Consider the following 10,847-nt stretch of genomic DNA (forward strand, 5'->3'; position numbering starts at 1 on the left):
TCAAAAATGAATAAATACCTAGGTGTAACTACTGTTGTATCTACTTACACATGCAAAATTATTCTTCATTTCCAAAAATGCCTATTACAAAAATCCATCCAATAGGTACGTATAATATTAACCAAAAAAAAAACACAAACACTGCACGTGTATATGCCTGTTTATATAAATTAATATGTATCCTTTCCATAATACTACTCCAATTTATCTTCATTTTCTTGATACATTTTTAGGTTAGGAAGAAGTTATTTTATGGAAACAGTCTTGCCAGTTTTGTTATGGGTAAGTAATTGTTTAATAAAACAACTGAATATTCTATAGAATCTACTGTTGTTATAGAGCTCTATGAATACATTTTTTTGAAAGACATAGAAATAAGATAAAATATTACTGCCAGTAGGTATTAGTTACACCTATATGTTACATTCATTAATAAATTGCAAACAGAAAGTAATAATTGTAAACGGTAAAGTTGTTCTTTCAAGTGTAAATCGGTTTGTTGCCCCAAACGTAATTTTGCTGTTAATACCTTATTTTAACGTTGTTTTTCGTGTGATATGGATACGAATGAGGTCAGCCATGTTCCATAATCGGTATTTTTCGTGTCAATCTATGTCCGAATCGCGGAGTGCACAAAATAAGCCCGATTCGCCCGATTTAAATACTGTTAAATACTTACTATTAAACTGCAATGAATAAGTCTTTCTTTATGGAAAGCGAATGCTTATCGAGAGTGAGGGACGAGTGGTATTAAGAGAGATTGCAAAGTTAGTGTTAATATGGCGGCGTTAAGAGATCAGTGGGTGGTATGCAGTACAAAGATGAGGCGTTTCTGCTATTATCCAAAGGTAAAAAGTAGATGAGATATTAATACGTTTTGAAAACTTTTAGAAAATGGTTTCATTTTTTACCCCTTTAATTTTGGGAGGTGTAATTGTAACTATTACGATTGCAAGATACTAAGATGGTCGCAAATTTTTCAAGGTTGATGCCGTTCTGTAGCCAAATGGCGTGGTTTTGAAAGGAATAAAAATGTGTTCCTTGCATACAATGTTGGCTATACGGTATCGTTATCTTTCGTAAAAATTAAAAACGATGGGGTTTCAGTAAGTGGGTATACTTATTGTTGTCTGGTTTGCAGTTTAGGTTCCCCCCTCTCCCCCACACCGCCATCTGCTTATCTAAAAAATCATGGAAAATATATAAATCTGTTTTAACTACTTTAGTTATTTTCAACTGAAACTTTTTAGAGTAATTAATCCTATATTTATAAACGACTTCGGAACGATACCTATTTGATGATATTTTTTGTGTATATGTATCAGTATATATATATATATATATACACAAAATTATTTTTGTCTCTGCAGCAAATAAGTAGGTATTACCTGGCGTAATATTTATTATCTTAAAATTTATCGTTTTGAAATGTTAAAAAAACGTACTTTATCAAATACTTCTACATTAATAAACAGATAACAAAAATTGTTTTCTATCCTCGCAATAATAATAATGTATGTGCAAAAGTACCTATACGTATTAGGTAGTATCATATTTTTCCGTAATTTAATTGGTTGTTTATTGCAAAATCGTAATACACATAAATATAACCGACAACTTATTTAAGTATGACGCAATCGTTTGAAGGTCAGTTCTTGGAAACTGCGGAAACAGCTAAAAACCACATTTTTATTTTTAGGTAACAGGTTACATACATACGTACCTACATTAACTTTTTGAGTTGTTCCCCCTGTTGATGTGTATATGTAAAAATTAGAGACGCGCCAGTTTTGGCGGGTCCGGGTACACTGGATTATCCCTGCCAGGTATTCGGCCAAACATGAATAATAATGCAAATTTAAGTAGGTATTCTAAATAATGGGTGTCTAAAATATTATGACTGTTTGAGGGCTACATTGCAAAAAAAAATTTGTTGGGCCACGCACAATTTTTTTTCAACAAATTGAAATAAAATTTAATTCTATGTAGTTTTACACAAAAAGATGAAAAAAATTCAAATCAATTTTATAGATGAATTTGCTTTTGTTGAAGAAGCAAATCGATATCGGGTTCAATAGGCGAGGTTGCAATTCGTAACGCATTTTCAAGATGTTTGTCAGTGATCTTTGTCCTATTTTTGTATGCTTCATTCTTAAAAATAATTGTTCACAAATACATTATTTCAAAATAAATGTCAACGAATCGATTTTATATGAAAAGTACTGCAAACATTTATTTTTTTTAATAAAAATGCGTAAATTTGAATATCTTCATAATTTGCGTTTGGGCCGCATTTTAAATCCTGTTGGGCGGGTTTTAAGAGTTGATCTGATTAAAGATCCAAGGTAGTAGGTACTGTTTTCTTCAATTTTTTATTAGTTTATGTTAGAGCGTTATGATAATATAATCAATAGGAAATTGGTTGATAGGACACCTTGACAGGCCAATTAAATGCATACCAATTAGAAGCAGAAACAGGAGTTAAGAGGGGTAGTACTTTAAGATGTAGGTTGCATGAGTTTAGGAAGAAGTGAAGGTTCGTGTCCAACCAGTCTTAATTCTGAAAACCTTATGATAACTATGATGATAATGAGATGAATGCAGAAGTTTCTTATGTAGGTAGGTCCATTATCGGTGTTTATTCGAAAAATAACTAAATCGAACGATAAACCTACTTATTAATTATTATCTTTTCGTTAATTTAAACCTAAAATAAAGCGGACCAGCTCGGAAATAAACTTATTTCATGATAAAATAAATTAATTACATATTGTGGGTATATTCCTAGGTGTAGTGTTAGCTGTTAGGTACCTGTATGTATAGGATCACAGAAAAGCAGTTAAGAAAAATAAAATAAAATTTCACGGAAATAAGGACTTACTGGGTATAGGTACCTAATAATTAATATTGTTGTGATAAAGTTCTCCGAGATCATTTTATTTACTTCCACTCCTGGTAGTTTTTAAAATGCGTATACCTGTTCGCAACACAACCTCATTTTCTAGAAAATCAACCTTTGGTATAAAATAGTGCGCGGCGTAGCCTTGGTTCCACAAAACGACCACGTTTTCAGGTCGTGTTTTACTAATTCCGAGCGATACACATACACACAGATACCATACACACACTCACATTCGTGGCTAGATTCGGACGAGCCAATAGAAATGCGGCAGAATATCGAGGCTACTCCCAAACTTTCCATGGCAACAAGGACCAGCAGCGCGCCGCGCTGCTTCGCAAAGCTACGCTGGTTGGTACTGTGCCGATGCTCATTTGTCGAGTTGGCTGCGAAATCCACTTCCTGCTAGAGTTAGATAACAAGAAGACCGACCGACCGTTAAAGAATATTGAAAGAACCTAAATAATCAACAGCGGCAAATATAGGTAGGTAGGTAGGTGGTAGACAGAAAGAGGAGAGCAGCAGGTCATAAGGAGGTGGTCCGAGGTCCAAACGGACGGACGACCGTTAAAATTTGAATTTCGGAGAATTCAAGATGTCTTTTTCGTTTGTAATTATTGTGAGAACAAAACTGCGGATTTTTGTTTGGCATACAGAGATGTGATTTATTTGAAATACTAGCATTTAAAATACAAGTACAAAATAAAAAATACCTATTCTTATCTTGCATTTAAATTCTTTTTAGAGAAAAGCATTTTGTATTTTATTTAAAATACGTTTCCAAACGAGTTTTTTATTTGTAAGATGCAAAATAAATTTTTGCGTTTAAAAGTTTTGCTAGTATCACCGATCAAACATGAAATAATGAATGAAAGTTGCTCATATTGGCTACTGAAGATATTACAGGCTTAAAAAAGGAACAGAGAGACATTCTATGAATGCCTTCCAATTTTTTAACTGAAGAGAGCCCAAAATATTCTAAACTCCTTGGAAATGGATAATCTAAAATACTGGTTCTGGGTTCAGTGTCATGGTCCATGGAATTTTGAAGTTCCAAATTAATATTGGCACCTGCCAAATTACTACTTATCGTACCTTTAGCAAGAAACTACGAAATTCTATGAATTACGACAATATCGAATTGATATACGCCAGCTGTGAAAAACTGAAAATTATAAGACATTGTGGTGTGCTAATAAATGCATATAATCCAAAATTTTTAGAAAACGATTCAAAAACTTCACTTATTAGATAAACCCAAAGCTAAAGAAACTATGGATTACATTTCTTTCTAAAGAAGCATATAGAAAAATTATTTGTTGCTGAACTGCTGAAGAAACTATAACATAGAGATAGAAAAACTATATCTCAATCACTTCAAACATTCAATCTTCGCAGCTAGTGATATAATGCAAACGCCACTCTATCTAGAAAAACTCCAATATCTAAGAAATGAGAAATTGCCTGCAAGGTTTTCTTAATAAATATTTTATACTTAAGGAATGTAGAAAATTAAATAGCTACTACAAAAAAAGTATTTATTTGAAAAACGTATTTTAAAAATACATAATTTGCATTTGCATAAAGATAGGAGACGAAAAATTAGAAGTGGCTGATTTTAGATACCTAGGAAGTCAGATAAGTGAGGATGGAAGGAGTAGTAGGGATATAAAGCAGAGGATAGCGCAGGGTNAACCAAAAATTAAACTATTGATTGTCACCTAATAATACTTTCCTCATTAACTCAAAAATAATTTAAATGCTGTTTGAAATTAACCGGCAGAAAGCGTTTTACAGATTTTGTTCTAGGCAGTAGTTCTGATAACAAATTACTCGTGTATATGTGTAGATAAATATTTAATATTTTAATCGCTGTTTTCACTAAGTTCCTAATCTTATTTGCCTCCATATTTAATAGTTAGTTGCGCGGTGACACTTCAAAACTACTTATCAGCAACATTACTAAAGCAATAACAGAAAAAAGATATTCTTAATATTTTCAAAAAAGAAATAAGTGGATTAGGCTTCTTTGATTTGAAATGTAAATTTATTTCAGGATTTGCCAAATAACGATGGTCAAACTTACAATTAGAATAGATAAGGAAACGTAACTCATAATACACGACCCAATTTTCACAATTCTTACCCCATCTCGGTGACACCCGTAGTATAGGCCAAAACCTCCCTCCCCGTCTAGTTTTTACGTAATAATTTGTAAATATGATATTGAATCATTTTTTTGCAAACAGAGTTTTGAATATAACTATAAATAATAGTATCTAACGAAAACCTGAGCCCCCCTTCGCTTCTGTGACCAAGCGTGGTATTTTTGAAGAACCCCCTCCCCTTAGTTAGCCGTGAAAAAATCAAACTTCTAAAAGTCAATGCAATGATAAAACTATTTACATACTGCTTACATATATATATATGTATTTACTACTAGTGGCGGTCATATATAAACGACATTCCATTTGGTAGATTAGGGTTTGGGTAGAAAAGGCTGGACTTCAGGTAGATGTTAAAATGGCGTAAATGGATTGCCAACGGAATCAGTTTCTCGATTTTACGACTCTTTTTTAAGTGTACTGTTACCTAAGTATTTGACTGGGTGTTATTGTGTAATGATGGTACATATATTTTATTTATTTGAAAAACAATTAGTCAACCCTTCTAGCAGTAGGTAGAGCTTTTTTATTTCAAAAAAATACATGTACATATATCTACTACATTATTAAAAGAAAATATTAGTTACGACCTTGGAGTCTCTAAATGTAACAACAGGAGCTTTTGGATTAAAAGTGCCTCCTATTTGATTTGAGGAGAAACATTTTCTTCCGTCTTATTGACCTAATATATTTAGTTAAACGATTAATTATCTTTATGATCATGTGATCTTCAGCCCGAAGACTGGTTGGATGGGTTGGACACACAACTGTACTTCTTCCTACCCCTTTTCCAATCTTCGCATTTCTTAAACACTCGAGGATCCTCCAAAAAACTTTGATAATTGTCTAGTTTAGTAGCGACAGCTCTGATGACCTTGCATTTTTAGTATGTTGTAGAGGTGATTGTAGGTATGCTGATAATTTTCATATACATATGTTGGGCGCGAAAATCATAACGAAGCATAGTTTTCGAACGTTGAAAAACACTATGTGATGGCCTATGATAGCTGTCGCTGTTAAACTAGGCAATTACCTAAAATTTAATTCAGTTCCATCTTCCCCCCCCCCTTAACACCTGTTACTACTTCTAAAATGTCTCGCAGGTACATAACAGAATATAAAACGAGTTTCGTTTGAATGGTGCCATAAAGTTGTAATTGCACTTTGGTATGAACAAAGGCGGTCTATTGTTGGCAGTTTTATTGCATGAGTTTCCACTTTAGATGGCTCAGAGTTTAGAAAGAAAAATTGGAATACCTACTTGACGAAGATTCTATGCTTAATGTCCTTATTGCAACTGGTTGGCGAACCCTCTCTTCAGACTACACCAGAGGGTAGGGCGGAAGACTCTCTTCAGCCTTCTTTTAGGAGTCGTGGGAATGGGTGGGTGAGAATGATGAGACGGGCGAAATGAAGACAGAAGGGAATGAAAGATTGTCTGTGGAATGTTACTATTTGTCTAAGTGATCTAAGGAAACCCCAGAAAAACTTGGACGAAAGTAGACGTATCCGGAATCAAACCGGTGTCCTCTCGAATGCCGATAAGCAATATATGGTCTAAATCTAAACCTCTTAAGGTTTAGCTCATGCCGCTCGCTAGTGCTATAGTGAAAGAAATGACTTCCGCAATGAACTGCCTACTAAGAAAAATCGCCCGCTACGTCCATGCAAATAGGAAAATAAAATTGTTGCCCAATTCCAGTTGAACCTAACCTATTCTACCTATAATGTGTTAGCTATAAGTTTAGTGATATATCAAGTCCTTATGTAATTTTCATAACAATTAAGATCTGCAAAAATGTCTTTAGAATTTTATATTCTATAGTGTTACCCCCTCTGACATTTGCTCTGCAGTTAAGCTGCTCGATGGAGCATGTCAGGTATAAACGAAAACACTGTGTCTGCTCCTGATTCCCAAATAATAGGTTAGTTTAATATGTATTAAGATTAACCGAGTGGCATGGCCTAGAGGTTTAGTCCATTGCTTTGCATTCGGGAGGACGCCTGTTCGATTCCGGGTCCGTCGGCCTTGGTCCAAATTTTTCTGTGGTTTCCTTGGATTACTTAGGTAAATTCTAAGGGCAGGAATATTCCACAGATAAAATCTTTCATTCTCTTCTGTCTTCATTTCGTCCATCTCATCTTTCTCACCCGAAACACCATCCGCCCATTCCGGAGGGACTGTCCGCCCACCAGCATTAGTTACTAGCTGGTGGGAATGAAACACCCAAAAGTTTTTTTCTTAAGATTTCTTTTTTCTTCATGGATAAAATAAGCAAAAAATGGTTGAAAAAGTCCCCTTCATGTATAGTTTAGTTTGGAGAACTTGTTGCAAATTATGAAAACAAATAATACAATAATAATAAGATTACGTATTTGACTATTGATAGTTTGTTTAATCGTACGAGTATGTTAATTGTGTTATAAAAATTATTGTTTAATTTTTTTACAAAATTTTGATTATTACTTTTTACAGAGGTTTTCAAACAGTTGTGATGTAGGTCACGTTGGTATTTCAGCTGAGTTTTATATTTCTTCCAGTTTATAGTCTTGTAGTAAAGAGCGTAAATTAAGTTAGGTTTTTCGTTAATTACACTAGTTGTAGATTAGAAATTGTGTTACGACATATAGGATTTGGTGTGTATTTGTATATTAAACTAAGTAGCTTTAATATTAAGTAGGCAATTCTTAATAAGTAAAAGGATGCAGGGTACTTTTCCATGCTGAGGTTGTTGTGTAAGCTTAAAATCGTTGCCAAGTACAACAAAGAAACTTACTGAGAATTAGGTCAAGCTGCCTAGGAACATCGAGATACGTAGGTACGTACACACGTTACAACAACAGCGATGGCGCTAAAAAATCATTATAATTATACAACGGTATACATTAAAGGGGTGTTTGTAAAACACGTCATGGAATCATCTTTCGTCGGTTAATAAGTCACCTTCTGTTAATACTTAAAAAACAGGTATTGATTATTTAATAGTTTAAAGAGGTGTAAAGTTTTTGTTTTAATGAAATATTAATAAGGGTTGATCCGCTAGACTGTTACGGGCTATTTTTAATTAAAGGAACTGATTCATACTATAATAGAGCTAAAGTTGTAGTAATCGAAAACACACACAAAGACTCATGCGATAAAAGAATTTTAGGGTGAGAAGAAATTAATATTCCCAAATTTTATTGGTGATATAAAAATAGTGCGAACGAGAAGTCCAAACGGTATTATACTGTTCGTTTTAAGAAGTTAGAGATATGCCCCTTCCCTTTATTAGGATGCGCCGTAGCATATTTCCAAATTCAATCATATTTGACTGCGGAGCTCATTTCTATACCGATCATCGAGCGAGAACTAGACAAAAGTGTACAGTACCCATTTGCAAAATTAGTTAAACTGCCTCGTTAAAATTTAAGAAAATGCTTTATTTAAAAGCATATTCAGCCAAAAATAATAACAAGTGAATTAACTTAACGTTCTACACACCTATAAAACATTTGCTTTGTTTTCTATTGTTAATTTATATACATTTTTGTTTTAAGAAATTGCTAAACATTTTCGTCTAGTACTGTACATTTCTAGCCGATCTCCTAAACCCGCCCATCGAGAGCTCTGCTCGTTCAAGCTTGTTCCAACTATTTCTGTCTTGCTCACGCCTAGTGTGTATTCTTTCTATCTTCGCGTAGATTTCTTCAAGGTCACAATTCTAACAGATTGAAATGAACTGTACATTCCTATTGTAACGAATATGCATACACAGTGAGATAAATGAGTCACTATTAAAGTATATTATACACTATATGACTATATTGTTATACTGGTTATTAAATAAATAAAGAATAAATACCAGAAAGTTCTGTAATAGTCTTTCTAAGTTCTTTGAAACAAATCTAACGTTTAATTTTGTACTTTACAAAAAATTAACGAAAACGTTATGGATTGAAATCATCGTCTATTTCGTAAATTTCGGTCCATTTGGGTTTAAAGAACTGAAACGTAATTTAAATCGTGAAGTTATTCAACTTTTGTATCGTTTAATAACCCGAACGCTTTCACGTGATCATTTGCGATGTCGCTTATTTATCTTTTAGAGTCAATTTTGAAACTGCGAACGGGTTTTTTATAATAATTTTATCTATATTTGCCCATTTGTGGATTTCGCAGTACATGTTTATACCGCGAAATATTCCTGACAAAAGTATAAATATTTATCGCGTTTTCGATAACGTTCTTTTCGGAATTTTCCAAACATGTATAAAGCAGGTATGCTAATACTAATAAACATTAACAAATTTTCCATTAGGTACATTTATTAATTCAAATTTCAAAGTATTAGATGCTTCATAACTATTACCATACATTAAAAAAATACGTACGTATGTATATTACGTACTTACTAGATTTTATCCGCGGCTTCGCTCGCGTTGATGTCCTAAGTACGTGTTAACGATCATCGACGACCACATAAAACTAATTTTTATATCGTTCGGGAACAGCACTTTTTTTCTTCTAAATAAAAGGCATCCCATGCCCATTTTTGTACCCCTGATAATGTATCAACTAAATTTCATGATGATCGATTGAGTAGTTATGGTGCGAAATTGACCAAATAGAACTAATTTCTTTCTATCCTTCGGGAACGGTATTTTTTCTGGATAAAAGGTACCCTATGTCCTTTTCTATAGTCCTAACAATGTGTCAACTAAATTTCATGATGATTGATTAAGTAGTTATGGCGTGAAATTGACCAAATAAAACAAATTTCTGTCTTTCCTTCGGGAACAGTATTTTTTCTGGATAAAAGGTACCCTATGTTCCCTACATTTTTTTCTATAGTCCTGACAATGTGTCAACTAAATTACATGATGATTGATTAAGTAGGTAAGGCGTAAAACCGACCAAATAAAACCGATCTTATTTCCATCCTTCGGGAACAGTATTTTTTCTGGATAAACAGTATCCTATTTCTTTTTTTATAGACCTGACAATATGTCGACTAAATTTCATAATTATTGATTAAGTAGGTAAGGCGTGAAATTGACCAAATAAAACTAATTTCTTTCTATCCTTCGGGAACAGTATTTTTTCTGGATAAAATAAAGTACCTTCTATCCTTTTCTATAGTCCCGGCAATATTTCGACTAAATTTCATGATGATCGATTGAGTAGTTATGGTGCGAAATTGACCAAATAGAACTAATTTCTTTCTATCCTTCGGGAACAGTATTTTTTCTGGATAAAATAAAGTACCTTCTATCCTTTTCTATAGTCCCGGCAATATTTCGACTAAATTTCATGATGATCCATTGAGTAGTTGAAGCATGAAAAGTCAACAAACAAACAAACCCATATTCGTATTTATAATATTAGTTAAAGTACTTTTTACTTAAGGGTTAATTTGCAATAATATGAAAATTTGTGGGGACTTGCACAATCATAACAACTACTAACTGTACGATGATTACTTAACGTCCCAATTACGTACTAGCAATTTCAAAAGTAGCCTCGGACAGGAAGGATACGAAGATGACCTTATTTATAAACTTGTTAGAAGCAGAAATGTAGGATATGCTAGATAAAGATAGAGACTGTGTTGAATAAATAGATATCTGAAGACCGTACGGCTTGTATTATTAACTCACTATAATAAATGGTTTTACTCAAAACATCCCTGTTGTTTTACTTATGTGAATAATGCCACCATAAACTTTTTCGACATTTTTTAAATTCTTTAAAATATTTGCATTGAAATACTTTTTTGAGAAAAGTATTTTGTATTTTATTT

The 10,847-nt window shown here is 33.2% G+C and overlaps 1 protein-coding gene across 2 annotated transcripts in view; it reads left to right on the plus strand.

Annotated features, from left to right (window-relative positions):
• The first annotated feature begins 432 nt into the window (after positions 1–432).
• The window catches only part of LOC108744657 (conserved oligomeric Golgi complex subunit 6), a 126,663-nt gene continuing 116,248 nt past the window's right edge, over positions 433–10,847 (plus strand). The window contains exon 1 of one of the 2 annotated variants that reach the window (XM_018480526.2): positions 433–848. In XM_018480526.2, the coding sequence (XP_018336028.1) occupies positions 780–848 (69 nt within the window). In that variant the 5' untranslated portion in view covers positions 433–779. The remainder of the gene's footprint in view (positions 849–10,847) is intronic. The other variant, XM_018480527.2, reaches the window with a different exon arrangement.

This window comes from Agrilus planipennis, unplaced genomic scaffold (assembly GCF_000699045.2).
Source record: "Agrilus planipennis isolate EAB-ADULT unplaced genomic scaffold, Apla_2.0 scaffold16, whole genome shotgun sequence".
Lineage (NCBI taxonomy): Eukaryota > Metazoa > Arthropoda > Insecta > Coleoptera > Buprestidae > Agrilus > Agrilus planipennis.